Source organism: Grus americana, chromosome 10 (genome assembly GCF_028858705.1).
Source record: "Grus americana isolate bGruAme1 chromosome 10, bGruAme1.mat, whole genome shotgun sequence".
Taxonomy (NCBI): Eukaryota; Metazoa; Chordata; class Aves; order Gruiformes; family Gruidae; genus Grus; species Grus americana.
In genome coordinates, this window is record NC_072861.1 from 2,251,948 (window position 1) to 2,274,174 (window position 22,227).

Here is a 22,227-nt window from a genome sequence, read left to right on the forward strand (position 1 = left end):
AAGCTCACTTACTAAAGAGCTCTCCTCTTTGTTTTCTTCTCATTTTTTGATATAGAGCCCAAACTTTCAAATCCTGCTCTGAATACAGTGCTGTTAATTCCCTTATGAGCTTTTCTATACAGGTTGTCATGATAACTTCCAAGGGCTTCACAAATATTTTTTTTCTTTTCAAAATTCAGAGTGAGAAATTTTATCGGAGACTTGAGGCATAACATTAGTAAACATATTTGATCTTTATATGTGCGCAATCAGAACCACACAGGACCTGACTTTCAGAATATTTAGCGTTAGTTTTTAGCGTTATGTCCCTTTGTTACAAGAAGGGATTCCGGTGGATTTTTGCTGCGAGTACAAATCCCGCTGCGAGCTGTGTGCGAAGCTGTCGGTATGGGCAGTCAGAAGAGCGCTTCCTCTCTGCTGTCACCAGCTCTGTGCTTGAAGCCGCTTCTTCTCGAGCATCTTTCCATCAGCGCATGGATGCTGTGCGGTGAGGCAGGAGCCACAAGACTGTCAGACATGATTTGTCTAAACGCTTCTCTACTCCTGCGACAACAGAGCTATGCTCGTTCTCCGCCAAGCCCAAGGAAAGCCTCTCGCCCAACTGAAAGCCTGGATGTTCTTGAACCTGCTGCTGGTTGCGTCCTCTGGAGATGTATTCGCTAAGGAGGATGAAGTTGAAAAGACAAAGAAATACTCCTCTTGCATTTGAAAGAAACGGTTCCTTCTGCTCAATGGTAGAACCAAAAAGGAGTAAATACGATTTTCATTGTTCAAAATCCTTATTTCTTTTAACTTACAGAACATTCCTGGTCTGGCTGAAGATGAGTGAGTAAAGTTACCTTGCTGATGAAATTGATTTAAAAAAAAAAAATAATTTTCTTGTTACAACACTTAGTTTTTTTGCTAGCGAAGTGTATAGACTTTTAAGGTAGGTAAAAGAGAAAATTTGGTTTTGGTTTTTTTTTTGTGGGGTTTTTTTTTTTTCATTCTGTAGGAATAAGCTTCCTTCATTGTTCATCAAAGTGATCACGCTATGCCAAAACTCTTAAGTCTGCTACTCGTGACCATGGCTTAACAGAGAAGAGATTCAAACAGCAGACAACAAAAAGTTCTTAAACTCCATTTACCTCGACAGCTCTCTGTATTAGTCTTTTGCACAGAATAACTGGAAAATCTCTAGAACTAAAAATTAAGATGCTCTGTTGGAGTAAAGCCTGCAGTTAGACTGCTGCAAAATAGGTACCGTAGCTTGTTCTGCATGGTCTGTTACTTTAATTACAAATGAAATCACATTTAATTTGTATTAAAATCCCCTTTTGATATAAAAGTAGGACTTTCCTTATTAGTATTGCTTTTCTTTATCCCAAGAACAAACAGATCCTTTTAATCCGGACAGGTTTCAGTGTACATTCTGCCTGGGAAAAGCTCTTAAATCATGGGCTTTGCCTGTACACACACACTACAGACCTTATCATACCTAGATGTTGTACCTACACGTGTGTATATACCTATATCTCGATACCTGTCTGTGCGTGTATAGGGTTAGAAACAAAACTCAGATAGCATGGTCAGGTATGCCTCCAATTTTTACCCCTTGTTAACTGGTCTAGGCACACAACCTTATTTTTACTTTTGTCTTTTTAACTGTGGCAATTAATCTAATACAAAATGAAATGGTTTCCTTTCAAGCTGTATTGCTAAGAAGAATATGTATAGGAGCCTGTATTTATAGGAAAAATAGATTATTTTTATAGATTGGGAGTGGTGGGGTTTTGGAAGGAAGTATTTGTTAGAAGGCCTGAAAAAAGGGAAGGTGTTTAATTTCAGTGGGGTATTTGTCAAAGACTGCAGTAAAATTTATGTTAATGGCTAAATATGAGTAAACTTTAATGACAGCAGTCTTGGCAGTCGTTCAAACAAGCAGCCTGTAATGTAATATATTGTGAAATTAGTTTGCTGTGATAAAATATTTTCCAAACTAATTTGAGTGAAAGAGGAGGAAGCTTTGAGTGTTGAGCGAGAAATTGGTGAAGTTAATGCAATGCTAAAAGTTTCCATTGTAGTAAAACCATTACAACTTCATGGAATCCTTTCAGAACTTTTTTAACTTAAAGATTTTAAAGAAATGTAAGCGATATATGTAAGACTGCCGACTTTTTGATTCCTCATAAAGAAGTCCATCAAAGACTGAAATACCCAGGTGCCACCCAGGTCTTGGGGAGATCTCAGTCCTCGGAAGCCGAAGCCTATGGGACTATTTGGAGGAAGGGTCTCCGTATGCGTGCACCATCCGCACGAGGCATTGCTCTCTCTGGCTTTGGTCTGCTCCTGTGAGGCCTTTTGTACGGTATTCACAATTTCAGAGCGGGGAAAAAAAAAAAATCACTCAGTTGAAAATCGGACTTGATAATCTGTCACCAGGAACAGCATTTGACTTGTGATGAAAGCTTTTCATTGGATTGGCTTACTTGACAAGCTAATAACTTTCATGATATGTAATAATTTCCTCAAAACCACATTGTTAGAAAAGCAAGGAAAAGGCTAAACCCTGGTTTAGGTTAAGATTTACAGTGCCAGTGCTTGTAGCTCCAAACTAGACCTTCAAAATACGAAGGGAGCCTCCAGACTCAGACCAAAGCAGAAGAAACAAACTCATTGTATGTATTCGTGTTTATATAATCTCGTAATACAGGGTTCTTCAGTTCAGGGTTGGCCCTACGCATGCATGCCCACCCCATCATACACGTGGTTCGGCCATGCGAATATGCATTCTGCTTTTCCAGCTGGATTTCCTCCGTGACCTCAGAACGAGGAACATCTCTGCCAGGAATGTAGCAAATACTGAGAGAAATGGAAGGCAGTAGGCAAAGCCTCTGGAGCGTTAAGCTATTTGAATAAATCGTATGTCCTTTACAGAAAGCTTTCCAAAGCGAAATCTGCTTTATCGTCAATAGTACCTGATACAAAAGGCTATCATAGAAACGTTATATACAGGGTGAATAATTTTTCAGATTTTGCCACCTTTGAGCCTTTCACAATTTTTTCTTTTTTTTTAATAAATGTGGCATCTGGCTAAGGATCCCACTGCATGACGGTCTGTTTGGTAGCGAATGCAGCAGTAATTTTGTGCTTTTGATGATTCTGAAGTTGAAAAGTGAAGTTTCAGGTGAGAAGGCTGCCAAGATGGATTTTCAGAGCTTGAGAGACCTGTAGAGTTTCGAATGTTTGGAAGATGTTGTTCTGCTTTGAAACCTTTCCCGTGCGTGGGTCAGTATGTGTTCAGGGGCTAAAGCGAAGAGATGACAAAGGTGAGGACGCCTGTGCGGCGTTAATTTTATGCTGTTGCTGCATGCGTTCAAACGAAGTCTTTAATTGTACGCTCACGTGCACATTCCTAACGCAGGGGTTTTTCCTTAATGCTTCACACGAATGTGTGATATTTTTAATTATTACATATTATTGTTCGCCAGGCACTCCGAGCGATTCGTATTAAGTGAATTACACTTGCCCAACTCAGTAAAGGTTAAACATAGCAGAGTAATTATGGAGATTTTTCTGGTAGTAGATTCCACAAAATAATCTAATTTACTGTCTAATTTTATCTGCTGTACTTTACCAAGACTGCAAATAGATTATAAGATGTTTTGGGAATAGTAATTTAAAAGAGAAGGAAAAAAAAAAAAGCCAAAACCTCAGGGTATAACTGGCTCTTTGAATACAGTAAATTAATAAAGGCTCACTATATTTTGTGATAATGAACATAAAAAAGCATCGTGAGTTAGGTATTCAAAGTAGCTGAAGTAATTGTATATTATGAGTGTGTAACTGAGGGCTGTATGGAATGCATATAAAGGGCTTGAATTTGATTTTGCTATTCTCTGACATTTGAATGATCAATCTTTGTTGTTTTTAATGACACTTTAAATTATGTTATCACTTTTCTATTAAGCTGATTCTTTGTCTCCAGTGTCTGAAATCTGATTGCTTCACTCTTTTGTGTAAATGCTTCCTTGTCCTTACAAAATTAAGATGTTTTTACTTTATTACAAAAGCAGTTTTGCTTTAAGCCCAGAATTCTTCCACAGCTAATGCATACAGAAGGAATTGCCAAGGAGTCTGACAGATTAATTGTTTTCTTCCATGTTTTAACAGCGGTGAACTTGTATTGGATCACATATTGGTAAACTCTGAACTCAACTCTAGGTTTTCTTGAGGAAAATAATGAGAATAAAAGCATGGCATGCAATGTAGATGGCTGCAAACTATATAACCTTGTTTCTTGACAAAAAGGAGAGTTCATGTAAATGCTGCCACGTTGCAAGTAATTGCAAGTGAGATCCTATATGACAAACTTTTGTTGCCTAATGGGACAAAGCCGAATCTTTTTTATCATTTCAGTAACTTCTTAATTGCCAATTCGTAACTGTGATACTCTGCTGCGTCACTTTTCTGTGGGAAAATGAGCATCCTAAGGCACATGTGGCTTTTTAGATGGAGAACAATGGAACTTGGCAGATACCTGTGTGTTGGGTTTGCGTGGCAGGGTTTTGGTGGCGGGGGGGCTACAGGGGTGGCTTCTGTGAGAAGCTGCTAGAAGCTCCCCCTGTGTCTGATAGAGCCAATGCCAGCCGGCTCTAAGACGGGCCCGCCGCTGGCCAAGGCCAAGCCAATCAGCGCCTCTGTGATAACATATTTAAGAAGAAGAAAAAACACTTAGAGAGAGAGCTTTTGTAGCCGGAGAGAGGAGTGAGAAGATGTAAGAAACTCTGCAGACACCAAGGTCAGTGCAGATGGAGGGGGAGGAGGAGCTCCAGGCGCCGGAGCAGAGATCCCCCTGCAGCCCGTGGTGAAGGCCATGGTGAAGCAGGCTGTCCCCCTGCAGCCCATGGAGGAAGGATGAGGGGGTGTAGAGATTCCACCTGCAGCCCGTGGAGGACCCCACGCCGGAGCAGGTGGAGGCATCTGAAGGAGGCTGTGGCCCATGGGAAGCCCATGCTGGAGCAAGTTCCAGGCCGGACCGGTGGACCCGTGAAGAGGGGAGCCCACGCCAGGGCAGGTTTGCTGGCAGGACTTGTGACCCCGTGGGGGACCCCACGCTGGAGCAGTTTGCTCCTGAAGGTCTGCACCCCGTGAGAGGGACTCCATGCTGGAGCAGGGGAACGATGAGAGGAGTCCTCCCCCTGAGGCTGAAGAAGCGGCAGAAACACCGTGAGATGAACTGACCGCAACCCCCACTCCCCGTCCCCCTGTGCCGCTGAGGGGGGGAAGGTTGAAGCCGGGAGTGAAGTTGAGCCCGGGAAGATGGGAGGGGTGGGGGGAAAGTGTTTTAAGAGTTGATTTTATTTTCTCATTGCTCTACTCTGTTTTGCCTAGTAATACATTAGATGAATTCCCTCTCTCAGTTTGGTCTCTTTTGCTCGTGACAACGATTAGTGAGTGATCTCTCCCTGTCCTTATCTCGACCCACAAGCATTTCGTTATGCCTTTTCTCCCCTGTTTGGTGAATGAGGGGAGTGAGAGAGCGGCTCTGGTGGGCACCTGGCCTTCAGCCAGGGTCAACCCACCACAACCTGGAAAAAGGCACTATGTGTCATCAAAATTACACTAACATTCTGTATAGCCTTTTATCATTTCTTTGCAATTTTTAGTCTCTTCTTCTCGCATCCAGTCAGTTCTTTCTGCTCAGCCTTCCTTCCTGTTTTGTGTCCCGACTGTCCCCGATAATCTGGCACGTTTACCAACTGGCTTCATTTCTTTCTGCTTTCGTCTTAGCCTTCAGCAGATTATATGCTACTCAGATTAATTCAATTTGCCATGAATGCTAGAACAAATCATCAAAGAATCTATTTTACATAATAAAAGATGATACAAAACTGTATATATGGAAGCGTCGAGGTCCAGACTTGTCTCATTCACTTATTTTTCTTTAGGCGTGGTTTTAGTGCAGACTTAACATGTCTAACGTGACGTTTTCGCCAATAAGCTTCTGTGACATTTATTTCTGTTCACCTTGACAAGATTTGGAAAGCTCTTCTGTGTTCATGGATGTCCATATGCAGACCAAGAGATTCAAGAATCACAAAGGGCATTGTTTTCTTAGATCTTTTTAGGTGGTCTCAGAACTTTCCATAGACGGTCAGGTTTGCCTTGGAGGTGGTGTAATCCAAGACTCCTTGGTTCAGTTTGTGTTAACTTCAACAGACTTGGGTGGCTTAAATCTAATGAATTTACCTGGATACAGTACAGGTAAATAGAATACGAGAAAGGGGGGGAAAAAAGCGATACAGTTTTGTCAGCTCCTGCTCACATCTCCTTTGTACAGATTTTTCTTGCTTGAGGTAGGAGACAGATCATTCTTCGCTATCTTTGATTACCGCTAAAGCTACTATTTTTTTGCTACATACTAATTTTTCATCTGATCCACGATAGGAGGCTTCTGGGTTGGTTTTTTTTTTTGCTGCAATGACAATAAAATACTATCAAAATAATCTGAGATATATCTTCTGATCTCTTTACTTTCTGTCCTTAAATCACTGTTGAGCGGTTCCAAAAAAAGGTTTAATGAGAAATTTTTTGCTGTTTTCTCATAGCTAGAACCTGTTTGCAGTGCTGTTCACATACTCCTCTAATATTTCTTCAGGCTTTCTTCTTTTTAAAGCTCCTAATGCAGTTTTTCAAACTTACTTATATCTTTGTTCAAATTACCTACATTTCTTACAAAATAGACTTTTTGTAGTCCTCTTATTCCTACATCATGGAACCAGGATCCATTTCCTTAAGGTATACCCGATTAGGACATCTCCCTGGATGCTTTTAAGATTGGTTTCTTTCACGTAATTCCAATAATTTTGTTTGTTCAGATTTTAAATGTATGGAATCAGAAATTTGATCAACAGTTATGGTAGTATCATTCTGGATCGGCATCCAGTCGTGATTCGTTGTCTCGGCTTGGGGGTGTTTTGGTAATGTTACTGCATCTTATTGTGCACGTGTTGAGTGATGAAGGTTTTGGACAACTCTCGTACAAGTTTCTATCACATAAAGGGGAATGATGGTTGCAATGGGAGAAGAATGCTGAGGGTCCTCCATGCAGCATAAAATGCTACATGTAGCTACTACATTTAGCATAAAAAGTAGATGGTTTATCAGGTCTGAATTATGAGCACTCCCCCACCCGTTACAAGTCAGAGGGAGAAAATTCTGTACAGAAACTTTGCCAACGTGTCGAATTTTGTCTTCTGGCTTGTTTTTAACCTGTATCTTACTCTGAAATCTTACATCTTACTGAAATGGCTGTCTTTTTGTAAAAATTCAATTAGTGTATGTAATACAATATACATTGCTGTTCCTTATGTCGTACAGGCGTAAGTCTGGCACATTATAGTTCACTTAATTTTTCAAGCAATAAGTCGTTCCAGCTGTATCTGCAAAATGCCTTTTTTTAATGATGTGGCTGTGTTATTTCATTTTTCTTAAAGTTTAGTTCCTGTTGTCTAAATACCTTGGATCACATTTAATTAAGAATACTTGAAGCTGAAAGCACAAAAAGACGAGCTGCTCTTGTGGAATTGATAGAGTTGAATTTAATTTTAAATGTGAAGCCAACGTATGCCGTTTGACCATCTAGTTAAAAATTGCTCTCTAACATGGCTCCCTGTAAATGACACCCAGGAATATGACATGTAAGCACTTTTTCCCTTTCTGTAGGCATTTCAGGCCGAGGACTTGCGTGTACTTCTCTGGTAACAGTTTATTTAAGTCAATTTGTCCATCAAATCACCTGTATGTCCTGTTTTGCACAGCTATGAAAGATTTCTTCTGCTTGCGGGAGGCAGTCTGGAGCTCAGTGATATCACGGAAGAGGACGTTGGAACGTATACCTGCATAGCGGATAACGGAAACGAGACGATTGAAGCTCAGGCAGAACTTACTGTTCAAGGTAGGTCAAATAGTTAATTTTCAGAGAGAACAGGTCTCCGGATGACTTTTCGTAAGCATTTTATTGTGTGATCAGTTAAAGACCCTGTTGGTTTTTGTGCCCTGTTTTAAACAAACCAACAAACATCAAGTGAAACCTCAAACCCAAAAAAATCCAGCACCCCAACCCCCCAATTCTGTTATATTGTATTATGTGTTACTCTGACTTCTTATTCAAACTGCTTATAGTTTCATGAATACTCAAATGAGGAATTTGCTGTATGCGCTCATATAATATTAAATGTGGTCAACGCCATATACTTCTCTAAAGGAGGACAAAGGTGACCGTGTGGCTAATCACATCTGGGAAAAAAACCTGCTGAGGTTTTCCTTGAAAAGGACATCTATAAAGTATTTTTCAAAATCCTTAAATATACTGTTGTGTTCAAGGAGCTCGACAGAAGATAAAAGCCAAGATACATATTTAGTAATACCCTGATTTATTGTGTGTGTGTCTTGCTTACTCTTGAAAGCTATTTTTAGTAGGAACAGCACTGAAATGTTGGTAACATTGATATAAAACCAGCTTATTTAATTTCTACCTTATTTGCACATTTGTTAAGGAGCAGGAAAAAAGGTGATAAGTTTGGCTTCTTCACCTTTCTTACATTTCATGAGGAAACCTGTGTCTCTTGTTAATTGGATCTTAATATTAGTTTAAAATTCTTCATCTAGAATTTACTGGCATGTAAGAGTGGTTCATAGATGCAGCATCCTCGGAAGAGCTTAACTGACTTAAGTCATGGATTGTGGTACTAGAAAGTTTGTCTTAAAAGTGTGGCTGAAGGGATAAATGTAATCGCTGAACAACCATTAAGGAATGCTTACCTCTAGGTGAAACCTTGTTTTACGTCTGGGATAACTATTCTTATACCATGAAACATTATGTAAAGGCACACGAGCAGAGTTCTTACTTCTCTATCAACACAAGGTACGAAAGTTATACAAATTTTAGCGCTCAAGAGATGTATGTACTTGAGGTGATACATTTTACACGTCTGGCTGTATTTCTGAAGTTCCAGGTGTGTTTCTGGTATAGAAGAGCTGGAGAAGGTCAGTTGGGTTTAAAAAAAATACAAAATATGTATATATTAAGAAAGGACAAGAAGCTTTCAGAGCAAGTTGACCATTGAGCTGCTCAGTATTGAACAGTTGAAGTCTTCCTCTTTAGGAAAGCGGGGTACGAAAGAAGGTTTATATTAACAGCCACAGCCTTTCCGCATTACGTCGCTGCTCTGTTTAACCATGTCCGTGTAAAACAACCTGAACAAGGAGCAGAACTTGTTTACGAACATTTGGGGGAATATTCCCTTGAGAGTGCATTGTCAGCACTCACTTTGTGCCGTTGCCTACTACTTGTAGCTTAAGCTTCACCTGGCAGTTTATTCCCCGCTAGCTTTCCTGCAGTATAGCTGTACTAATATAAAGCCAACAAATTCTGGTCATGCGGAAACCCCCTATGTTTTCCTTACCTTATTTCTTGGGCCAAGAAAATAAAGATAGGTGCTCTGTCTTTTTAAATCTGACACGCCTGATGCCTCGTAGCACTTTATGATGGTTTTACGCAACTTGCCACATGCTGTGTTTAATTTGGTTCCAACCTATCTATTTTACAGGATTGGTATGAGGCTTTGAGTTTTATGGGCAATGGCAGAAATTAATAATATTAATGATATGATGGAATCAACCGAAGCAAGTCATAGATAACACCGAGATTATAACCTGAATGTAGGATATATGACCAGGTCACTCGAGGGATGAAAGTGATCTTGAGATCACTCTTCATTCCATATCTAAACTAATGTGATTTCTTTATTTGTAAAGATGTAGAATATGCTCTGCCGGTTCTTTAATGCCTGATTTTTCTTATACACCTGGCGCCAAAAAAAAAAAGGATTTCTTTTAATGCTTGAGTATTAAAATATATTAAAGATTATACAGAATGCATTTTGGAAACTTGCATTTCTGATTTTACTTCTTAGTTCTAATCTTAATTCTACTTTCCTTTGAAAGGTCACTGGAGAGAGTAATTGTATTTCTGCATTACTATAATTTGGTAAAGGGTTGAATAGTTGGAGTGGCTGTTACCTGATCACTGTATCATTTTCCTCTAGACTAGAAAAATTGTCATCTCTTCCCACCTAATAACTTGCATGATTTTGCTTAATTTAAGCTGCTTCTGTCATTCTTAGAAGTTAGTCTTGCAGAAGTTCGTACAAGAAATCCATTTTGGGGTATTTAATTCCCTTGTCTCCTCTACTTTTCTGCATCTCTTTCTTGAAGCATCTGGGGTTTTTTGTTTGGCAATTTCAGGAGCCTACTAGAGGTTGTACCAAGGCAGTCGATCTTCTCCTTCCTTTAACATTTCACAATGGCAATTCGGTGAGACATTTGGAAATCTCTACCTCAGTGGGGGTAAGAGGGCATTATTCGACAGTGTGAGGACGGTTAACGTGAACTGGCGTTCCCGTTGGTGCCTCTTAACCGAGATTTCCCTGCAGTGCCAGGTACGGATTGACTGAAATTCGCAGGTAGTTAAAAACAACCCGCTTTACCCAGTTGTAAGCTTAAATTGTGCACAGAATAAAAAGAATGCTCATTAAATGTTATTTTGCTCCAAGACCGGCTTTTCCATATTCTTTAACAAGGATCTAATAAAAACCTAGAAGCTGACATGCTCTCTCTCTGATGTGACACCGGTGGCAGCAAGCTGCCGTGCGTCCGCTGCGTTGGACTGATGACCTGGGTACCTGTCCTTCCGTGGCAGGAAGGCTGAAAATGCTGACCTTCCTCGTTAAAGGGCAGGGTACCGTGAAGTGTCGCACGCCGAGGTGCGACGTGCTCGGCTGGCAAGGAACATCTACGTTTTGCTGCGATGTTTGCGTAAGGCGCATGGGAGATAGTTGAAGAAAGCTTATTTCCGACTGCATACGAGCATATAAAGTGATCAACTCTGGGAGTTCGCGGGGTTATTTTTCCTGTTAATTTTTGCACCGTTTTTAATTTAGGTAAATGTTACCATAAATTAAGGGAGTTTACTCACATCCTGTTGGTGACACTTAAAGATATCAGCTGTTTCACGTACCTGGAGGTAGTCTGTTGAACAGGCTACCCTGTGTCACAAGAAAAAAAAGTGCTAGAGGAGCCTTCTATTGCTCTAATGTTTGGTTTTAAGAAATTATTTGATTTAATTTCCCTACCTACATTGCAGAAAGACTGAATCTGGAAAAATGGCTTTCTAGTCAAGTACTCCTTTATAATTAAAGGTACTTAAGGGTCCAGAAGAATATTACGCAAATGTATTTCCTCAGTCTCTTTATCTACGACGTGTATGTGGGAGCTAGAGTTACGAGAATTTAATTTTATTCAGAGGATGATGGAAAATGAATGGAATAGTTTGATGAAGACTGTTCTAAGAATATGCAAAAGATATGCAGTACAGGTTCTGAGAATACAGGAAAAAATAGTATTTTACTACTGGTGGAAGTAAACAGTGGTATTGAAAGTGTGTTTAGTTGAGAAATTTAAATTTTAGGTGGGTTTGGAGAGGAGAAAGTGTAATTTTGGTGGCCTACATTTCTGAGGAGGGCAAAGGGAAGAATCATAAGTGAATACCTGTTTTTGTCATCAATAACATTCTTTGTACCTTTACCTGTGAAACATCTTTGAATTTCAACCTTTTGCTAAACCTGGTTATTCTTTGATATGGTACAAAGGGGTTTTTTGAGAAACGCGCAGGGAATTTGAAATACTAGAAATCTAAAGTACGCCTTGGAAGACGATGGGTTTTGGTGTAGCTTCTGTCAGCCGCCTGGAATTAATTCTGTACGTACCGCCGGGTGACACCAGTTGTTCCTGCTCTCCTCTTAGCGTGGCCGTGCCCGCCGGAAAGGTGGGCATGGGCTTCTCTCCACAGTCCCTCTCTCATCGATTTGCTCAGCTGCTTTTTGTGAACTCTGAGGCACTTTAGTTAACTTAAACCAGGCTTTTTTTGGGCTGATTGAAGCTATCTTGGGTCATTTTGACTGAAACGGGTTAGGGAGCAACTGCCTGAACAGCTCAGCAATGGATCTGTCTGTTGGAAGCACAATTTTCAGGCCTTTTCCTTGGAAAGGGGAAGATGCACGTTGCCACAAAGCGAGGAGACACCTTGAAGCAAACTCAGAAGACTGCTCCACATCAGAGAAAAGTTTCTGGTTACGTGTGGGCAACTTGGAGATTTCACGTACCCACATATCACGCACCGACTCCCGCGTTTGAGAAGCGGTTTGAATGTGGAAGAGAACATGAAATGTCCTGGGGGAAGATCTGCGGCTGAGAGAGTCTCGGCCCCTAAAGCTTAACATTTCTGAAGCCCATCCACGTCGGGGGTTGTCTTTAGGGACAAATATCACCTGGATTAAAATGTGTGTACAGCTTTGTACTTACTCGCTTTTCCTTGAGTTAATCTGGGACGCAAAAACCATATGTCATCACGGTCGCAGGCCAAGCACCTTTACCAGGGCAGGTTATTTCTGTGAGGGGAGGCAATAGTTAGGTGTCTGAAAACCCTGGGTACGGCGTTCCTTCCCCTTGCCGTCAGCAGCACGAACGGTGCTGGGTACCAGATTTATTTACAACGCACGTAATGAATTGAGAGCACTGGAAAAATTTGTTTTGCTCTCACCAGCAGTGAAAGAATCTGTAGTATTTCTGTTAGATAAGAGTGGAAAGTGATGAAAGAAAAGCTTGGGGAAACAAGTAGTAAATGTATTTAAAAAGTATTCGGCTGGCTGCTGTTCAGTCTAAAACCTGCGACCTGGAAGAGCCATAGTGGCAGTTAAATATGGAGAAGGTTCTAAGTTCATTCTTCATCTGGGAAATATTTCAAATTTATTACTGTGCCCAGCACCCCTGGGATTTCTGCAAACACTGTGACGCGGGTTAGATCACTGCGTGAGCTTCCTGTCGCCTGTCTTGGTACTTATGTTGTAGATAATGAGTTTAGAGGGAGTTTTCTCTTTCTGTTGAAATATTTACTGCAGTTAATACCGAACCAGAAAATAACAACCCCAAAAAATTTCCATTTTGATTTTCCTTAGAAATTGATATGGCAGGTCAGAAGTCTCAAATAAATGCATCGCTGCGGTTGTGTGAGAAGAGTCAGAATTGCTCTTTCTTTGTTGTCTATGTTATTACCTTGCAATATTTTTTGGAATTGCAGAAGGTTGGCTCTCGAGTCATCTAGGACAGCGTTCAGTGTTTGATAACGTATCTGAAGTACAATGCATTAAATGCCTTGCTGTGTTAATGTATTGAAATGAAAAATAAAACAGGAAAGCTTTATTTTGGGGGATCCGTAGTGATAAATCAGAGGCTGCACACAGCAATAGGTGATCACTACCTCATTTGTGCTGCCAGAGCAAATTGTACGGAAAAAACCAAATGCAGTGGTAGTGGGTTTTTTGATAAAATTATCAATTTTGTGCTTTGAAAGGCAACGCTGGAAATATTTTTTCAGTATAGCTGAAAAGCCTTTTGCTAACGGCAAATCCTTATTCTAGTAAAAAATACAAATACTGCAATGTTGGTCCTGCAGAGTAAGAAAACATTTTTTGTGCTTTCTATGCAAGGGCTGGGTAGTAATTCAGATAATAAAAGAAAGCGAGGTAAAGTCTATATTTTGTTGAAATGAATAGTCAGTGACATAAATCAGATTTGACCAGATAATGTTATTGTGATGCAGCAGAACCAAAGTTGGTTGGTGGTTTAGACTACACCAGGAGGAACGTTCCGCTGTTGGTGTAGCCCACCTAACGCGTTGTCCGTGCAGAACCATCCGAGATGGTGAAACTTCTACTTGTACTTGTACTCTCCTACTTGGAGCAAGGTTTGGCGCACCCAAAAGGGGCGTTTCTAATACAGAAAACGCTTTGGGGGTTGATGGCAGGGAACTGTTTTAAGTTTTTTGTATTTGAAGATCTTGGCTTAAAACTAGCTGTGATTATGCTGCTATTAATATATGAATTCTTTTCTGGTTTTATTTATGGGTTTAGTAACTGTTGGTTATGGTTAGGGGTGATAATGTTTTAAAGCTTTAAAAGAGTTTGAAAAATGGCTCCCCTTGTCACTGTGATTGAGAAACAGGACTTTAGTCGAATAGCTCCCTCCTTCATTAAAATAAGGTGGAAAGGTACCAGCAAGTGTGAGGTAAGTCAAAAACACCCAGCATTATTTTAAACATTTTTTTTAAACATTTCAAAATTGTTGACAAAGAACTGTTTGTAAACTTGCTGCACGGGGAACAGGCTGACTGTACCATTAGAATCTGCGTCCGTCCCGGTGACCGTCTTTCCCATTGAGGTTCAATCCTGCCCATTTAGTTGCCTTGTCTTGCACAAAGAGCAGTTTTGTTCAGGTTTCTTTACCAACCAGCCTGAGTTAAACTTGTTAAGGCTTTCTTTAAAATCAAAACAGTCATTAGAAGGAAGAGCCTTTAGCGGGAAGAATTTTAGGCTCGTCTTCCAAAAGTACATCCGACCCGATCTTCATCTGTGGCAGATGCTCTGATAAAAGTTAATGCTGTCCTTTCTCAGGAAACTGTAGATGTTTGAAAAGCGCATTAAATCCTGTAGCACCAGAATAATATGTCTGGGTAACTCTTATTTTTGCATTAAGCTTTCATTATTATTGGAAACAATTCTAGGGGGGAAATTTGAACCAACGCTGAAAATTGCTAAAACCTTTCTCATACCTTCTAGATTATTGATTTCTGTGTCTAATTAAGCTCAGTGCTGTATCTTGATAATAGGCTGCACTTCAATTACAGATTCAGAAGATACCACACTAAACCTGACGCTGTCAAAGGCTCCTACTTGGGACAAAGTATTGGTTTTTCCGGTTCTTTCAGAACTACTCTGGTTGGGGGAAGCTGTTAGTAGTAAAAAGACGACCTAAGCTTCGTGCACGTTTGTTTTTTCCCTTGAAACTGTAACGTGGCTTTTGGGAATGATCTTTTGTTCCGCGGTGAGAGAAAAGAAACGCAGTGAGTCAGAGGAGTCTGATGCGAGGAATTCGCTGTGATTTGGGCAGCACCGTTGCACTTCACCGTATTACTGAAAAGACTTCCTAATAGTCCTTGCTGCTGCTCTTCAGTGTAATTTGATGTTTGTGGCGTTGTATAGTTTACTTGTGAATTCAACTAAATATGCTTATAGATACTTTTTGAGTAATTTTTGCCTCTGTCACATTGGTGTTAAAGGTTGATGTTACTACTGACAAAGGTATAAACAAATATTCAGAAACATTTGTGGAATGGGGAGGAAGGAGATTGTAGCATTATTTTAAGATGACATCACTTGCTCGGGTTTTACCTGGAGACCAAAAATACCCCTGGACACGAGATGCATAATTTTTAATACTACATGTGAACTTCCACAAAAAGAAATCATTCTTTGTGTCATGCAAAACATGACACTTCTGTTGTGTTTGAAGATACTGTGATCTGATTTGTGTTGCCCACTACTATTACACAGGACTCGGGCTCAGCAGAACCTCTGTGCCTCTGCTTGTAGCTGCTCCGTTTCTCAATCTTGCCCTGTAGTGAGTGAACCGTTGTACACTTTTTTTGGTGCGTCTTAATGTTTTTCTAAGAGCAGGCAGAACATTTGTCCGCTTCTGGCCATATTTCAAAAGCCCAGGACAATAAAGCTTGTTGAAGAGAGCTTGCCACGATTCCACACGTTACGAATGAGCTTTGCTAGAATTTTGCAGAAGGATTCCCTCGTAGCAGTAAAAATGTTTGAAATTCAGCAGGGGTGTTACGGAACAACAAAAACTGATCGTTGTAGCGAGAAGCGTCAGGCAGCTTTCACAGGCAACGATCGCTGCCCGGAGGTTTCCTCTTGTTTCTCGGTGTTCAAAGGGGGCAAACACTCCATGAAGCTTAGGGCTGGGGTGATTTTCTGACCTTAGCGGGGTGAGGGCTGAGCAGAGACGGCTGCCGTCTGTGCCTTGTGCTGCGCGTGTGAGCAGAGCCCGACTCCCGTCGTCAGGGCAAGTACAGAAGGTTATTGAAACCCGAGAGTAAAGACAAGGGGGGGGGGTGCGTTGCAGAGGTGCGTCCCCTCTGCTACGAACCGTCCGCGGGTCAGTGAGGTGGGGCGGAGGCTTCACAGACCAGGCACTCGTTACAATAACAGATGTTTTTCGGTTTAAACTACGCTGCAGAGGTATGAGCGTGGGATGTTCAGTTATCAGAGCGTGATATCCACCCACCAACAGACCAGGATGAGGAACTGGAAATGGGTGTACCGTCTCTCCAAAGCTTCTGGCACAGGATGCGAAAGGCTCCGTTTGGGAACCTGAAATCAATCCCACTCTTTGATCATGCTGTGCCCGTGACTCTCACGGCCCCGCTGCATCCAGAAACATCAGCTCCCAGCACGTGCTCTTCCCAGCAGCGGTGACTTCCCGTTAACCGGCAGGAAGGACTGTGGATGGGGAAGTTCTCTGGGCTTGGACACCGTCCTGGGGAGGAGCAACCCAACAGTGGTAACGGTGCAGGTGGAGCCACGGTGGCCCATAGATCAGAGTGTTGCAAGGTTGGCTTCTCTTGAAAGAGTATTTGAGTGCCTGACAACCATTAATCGTGAGGCTGTTCCACGCGCAACGTCTGTAATTCGCTAGGCAATTTGATGATATTGGGGAAAAAAAGATTTCTTGGTGTTCTGTGGGTGTCGCATAGTTTTCAAACAGATTTTTGTGGCACCGAAAAAATTTGCAAAACAGCCCCAAACGGTTAAGTGTTAATGAGGACAAAGATTAGATCCTTTTGGCTAAGTGCCCATGACTGAATTGCATGGGGGGTGGGAGGTAATGTCGCCAGAACCGCACATGCGAGGAAGATGAGATTCACTTTGAATTTAAAAAAAAAAAAAAAGCTTTGTGATTTATTTATATATATAAAAAATACCATTAAGAAAGACAAAACCAAATTATCAGTAACCCATACAATTCACACAAATGGTTTTCCTTGTAAATGTTCTTGAGTAATCCTCGGGGATAATGAAAACGTTACTAAATTAAGCAGCAGTGTCTTAAATATCTACAGTGCAGAAACTGATATTGAACTAAGGGAATTGTAAAAGCTGGTTTCTCTTTCGGCTAGAATTTCTAATAAATGAAGACCATATTAAAGGGGGGTTGAACCAGCTGCTGCTTTATGGAAAGAAATGCTTTCTCCCACAGAATGGCTCTTAAAAAATAAGCCAAGGTTGCTATCAATACCTTTGGCCTAGACAGTTTCAGAAAATCATTTTTTTTGCCTAAGTTTCATATTTAGATATCTTTGTGTAGTCTCCAAACTAAAAATACGGCTTTTCCTTTGGAGCAAGATTACCTGCCACAGGATTTACGACCTTGATTCTGAAACCCGTTACACCACGACAAAGTATGTGATGCTGCCGATGAGAAGAGACGCCCGGTGCAGTTCAGGGCAGTCAGTCCCACACCAGGCAGCCTTCCGCTCCCTTTCCCAGGCTTTTAGTCAGCTACATAGTGACTGCTTTCTTGCACTAAAATCCCTGTCCAAAATAATATTGTTGATGAATTCCTAATTTTGCTGTCTCTCTTTTCCATACCTAGTTTCAGCTTGTTTCTGGATGATGTGATTGTTTGGACCAAAAAGCTCTAATTGTACGAATTTTGTCATATCATTGAATATACACGGTACACTATACAAAGCGTGCCATTAGGTTTCTTGTGAGTTAGGCAGGAGGAATAATTAATACTGGGTGGAAAGTTTACCCTCTGCACAACTGACCTGCTCTTATAAATGACGTGTGTTTTTCCTACAGGAGTGGAGGAAAGGTAAGCCAGTTGGGTAGCCCAACTGGTCCGTTGTTCCAAGGGCTCTTGAATACTGGTGAAGGATTGGAGGATTTAGTAGATGCAATCATAAACTAGAGGTAGACTGTGGGGGTTTTATTATTGGTTTTGTTCCTGTCAAAGAGAGATGACTATTGGAATTTCAATTAAAAAAGTAAAAGCTGAAAGATCAGTAGTAATTTTTAAGCTGCGTATGCCGAAGCCTTCCAAGAAATTTGAATGTGTGAACTAAGCAGCTCATTAAAATGCCTTCTTCCTCTAAGTGAGAACTCTTTTTATAGAAATTGTGCCCTAAATGGCAAGTATTTTTCACTGTATATCAGGGTCATCCTTCCATGTTTAATTGGTTGAATCAAGCTTTAAGTTTTGATTCTTGGATTTATGGGGTTTAAGGGCTTTTTTTTTCCATTTCAACGGAGACTTTTGCATTGTTTTTGCACCACCAAATTTTGTGATGAAATCTGAGGGTGATGTTAAAATGGGAATGCTGAAGAACACCATGCATTACTTAAATAAGTCTCCAGGGAGAGACCATACCGTAAAGTATACATAGACTTTCTTTCAAGTTAAATTTTTAAGACAGTTAAGCTGACTCTCATACCACCGGATAATTTATTTCTCTAATGGGAGCTAGATTATCGCAGTTACTAGATATCTCATTATAAAAACTACAGTCCTTGGCAGGGAGGTTTATCCCAAAGTTACAAAGACGAAACAATTCAGTAATTTGTTGTAAGGAGGCGGGCTGTTATCTGCGGTGACTTATTCCCTACGCAGTCTTTCAGTTAATTAGTTTGTCTTCATGATGAGAATAATTTACAAGAAAAACACCATGGAGTTTTGATTCCTCGAGTAAACACAGTTTCTTTAGAGCGTCAGTTTAAGTTAGATATATTGTTGTGTAGTGGATGTGAAGACCTTTGAGGCAGGCGTGACGGAGTTGTTACGTGCTCTTCGGTGACGGTTCTGAGGCTCTCCCTTCGGAAAGGTGCTGGGAGGAGGCCCGTGAGAAAATAGGACAGGATGCGAGAGAGCAGATAGAAGGAAACCAGGCTCGCAGCAGGCTAGTTAATGGTTAGTCAATGGCAGGAGGATGGTTTTATATTGCATATTTTTTGAAGCAGGCCTGATTTCTGGCAGCTCTGCTAGTCTTGCTCAAAGATTTCTTTGATGGTCTTTCTTTTTTGCATTCTTAGGAGGTTGTGTGTGGTCCCAGTATCGTGTTAAACAAAGTATTTTACAAGTGAGGACGTAAATTGCTCTACGATACGGTAATTCAAAGCACCCGTGTGCTCTAGAAGTGGCATTCCACAGGTTTTGTGCCTCTGACTCACATCAGCTGGTTTTAGTTTCAGCGAAGTATTTTGTTCCGTAAATACAACTGAAGTACGAGGGGTTTGAGTTCCTCATAAGTTACAATACTGGAAAGGCCCAAGGTAGGGGGGGCCTCGAGAGGCCTACTGTAACCTTACTGTCACGTTACTACACAGACCCTGTGCTTACGGAAGATTTCTCTTTATTGTAAAGAACAAACGTATTGCCTGCAATGGTGGTAAGCGTGCCGGTTGCAAAGTCTTTCCCCAAAGGACGTGGAATCAGTAAAGACCGGGACGTGTAAACACAAGGAGCCGTTCACTGGAGTAGGACGGTGTATTTTTGTATAGGCGCGTTGCAGAGCGGGATCGTACTTGAAGGAGATAGGCAGGTTTTTGAAAATCATTGTGCTGCTTCACGCTCTATAACTCATCGAGCTCAATAGTATCTTGGAGCGCCAACTTCAAATTAATTTTCTTTGTTTATTCTAATGGAATATCTTTTAGGAAGTGGATGCTGCGCTTCATGTTTGCGAGTCTGCATACTGTCTTTTGAGAAGCTGAAGGCAGGCTTTATGCGTAGCGATGAAGCTCAGAGGCTAGAAGCGCAATTTAAAATATGTCAGTCTTTTGTAATGAAAATCTCTTTTGAGATGAGTTTAGCAGCTCATAGCTTCCCAGAGCTGAGTCAATGCTGTTAAACATACATTTCAGTAAATTCAAATGTTTTACTGTAAGCTGTGTGTGACGCTTTGGGGAGAATTTTTCAAATATAATTTTGTCATTCCTGTCCCCTTTGGGCAAATAGTTTTTCTTCAGCTTTTCCAGTATATGTATAATTAATAACTTTGTTTACTGACAATGTCAACAATAACGGAGCTCTGATTTATAGCATTTCTCTTTTGCTTCCACTCTAGCACATCACAAAACACCACATAGAGAGACTAAACCGTATCTTAGGAAGGTGGTTCTAGCCAGAAGGTAATAGAAGAACGGAGTGTGTGAGCACTATCCTATTACGTTCTCTTTGCAGGAAAAAACCGTAAGGCCCACGTTGTGCTTTTAATAATTAGTTGGAACTTTCTTTTGGACAGCTGTCCAAGAATTTGCATGGAGTGGGAAGGGAAAATAACCACTGGAGGCTTTGTGGAGATGAAAAAGGAGGTTTTGCTGTGTAAGATCGGGCTTCTGAGGTTTCACGAACTGTTGGGTATCTCTATCCTTGGCACTGACTGTACATTTCCTTCCAGTCATATACTTAATCGGAACGTTGCATGCTTATTGCTCTACTAATTTGCTTAAATTATCATTAGTGTGATTAACCATTATAAGAGTGATTTTTCAGAGTTGCTAATCTCCCTGCTACTTCTTTTGATTATAACTGGCATATTATAGACATCAACTCGGAGGATTACAAGCAAGAGAACTGAGGATTTAAACAATTAACCTATTAACTTATGTAAAACGTAGCTGGATCGTGAGGAAGTGCAATAGAATACAAGAATAAAGCTTTTTTGAGGCCTCTGAAGTGGTTTCCATTGACTTGTTTTCTCTGTTAGTAAAGCTCTGCATCATCATATTATCATACAGTAACGTTAAATCAGTAGTTTGAGTACTTGGGCAAAATATCATGACTTCAAACCTTAAGCTGGTTCTCTTGCAAAACTTAAACTGGGTTTCTTTAGTTTCACGTTGGGTTGTAATCGGTGATCGTTGCTTTCTAAGTAAAAGAGAAATTTCTTGCAAGTGCAGAAAAATGTTAGCCTGGCACTTAGTTATTGTGGTTTAAACCTCACAGACTGCTTAACAGGCTTGGTAGAGGACTTTGTGCGAGTCGTGGCCAGCTCTCAGCGAGCCCCCTGCCAGACAGGGTAACGCACAGCAGGACTTCTCTGTATTCATTTCGACTGCCAGTTTGAGGCTGATTCTCGCAGCGTGATGAAACGCATCCCCAAATTCCGACTTCAGTGATTCTAGAAAGGTAAAAAATTAATTGGAAGATGCGCTTTTGTGCCACTAATCGTACAGTGTACAAAGGTTGCCTTCAGTTCATTTTTTATCTTTACATATTTAAATTGTTAGGATCCAAGGTTTTTAAATTTTATTTTAAAAGGGGAATCAGAACGTAATACTTTGGTACAGCACAGTGTTGTAGTGCCGTGGTGTTTCTGCTCAGTCATAGAGAAGTTGATACTCTGGACCCATCCTGCCTCTAACTCAACATGTATTTAAATTTGTAAGACTTTTGATCTTTTAGCACAGCGAAATGTTTTTTAAGGTTTGCCGTGCTGGCTCAGATGTAACGCAGAGTAGCCAAGGTGCAAAAGGATCTATTCCTTTTAGTTGCAGACTGTGCTTTAGGAGTACATTTACTGTAATGCCACCCGGAGAGGTCTCCCAGTGCTCTCCCTTGGTAAAAATCTGCTGACCAAGGCACTGTGGTCTTGACCTTACTCAGCTGACACGTTAATCCATATCGTATATATGCGTTAGACCTCCTCTTGCAAGATGTGGCCGCTACCAGGTCCGATCCCTGAGTCGTCGTCCTCCTGTTTGCTTCGATGAACCGGAGCCTGGCTGACACGGGACCAGGAAAGGGGAGAGGAAGCGGTGGAGCGACCCACGCGATGGACAGGACTGGGGGCTCTGGATGCTCGACAAGAGTCTGCTGTCAGGGCTGGAGCATGGCCGTGCATTTAAAATCCTCTTATTTGAACGGTGACACTGTGCAGACAAAGGTGTCTGACAGTTTAGTTTTATTATGCGCGGATTTTTGTGAGCAGGGTGAACATGGCAGCACAACAGTAGCTGCGCCAGACCTAGCGAAAGGCTCGTGGATTCGGTATCTTGTTCCTAACGGTGTCCAAAAGCAGATGGCTGAGAGAATTTAAGTAAAGGGCAAGAATATTTGTTGCTTCCCTTGAGTAATGTCTGGTTCTCTAGCCATTTGCAGATCGGGGATTTTCTGAGCTACACTCATTTTCCTACGTTATCTGGCAATCCTCAATAGGTTTCTATTAATCCATCTCCCGCTCCTCTCCCCTTTCCCCCCCACGTAAGCATCTTGTAT

General features: G+C 41.2%; 1 protein-coding gene across 10 annotated transcripts in view; it reads left to right on the forward strand.

Moving 5' to 3' along the window:
- The window catches only part of NEO1 (neogenin 1), a 203,405-nt gene that overhangs the window by 90,208 nt on the left and 90,970 nt on the right, over positions 1–22,227 (forward strand). For all 10 annotated transcript variants that reach the window (XM_054836189.1, XM_054836196.1, XM_054836199.1 and 7 more), the window contains exon 5: positions 7,803–7,939. In XM_054836189.1, coding sequence (XP_054692164.1) covers positions 7,803–7,939 — 137 coding nt within the window. The remainder of the gene's footprint in view (positions 1–7,802; positions 7,940–22,227) is intronic.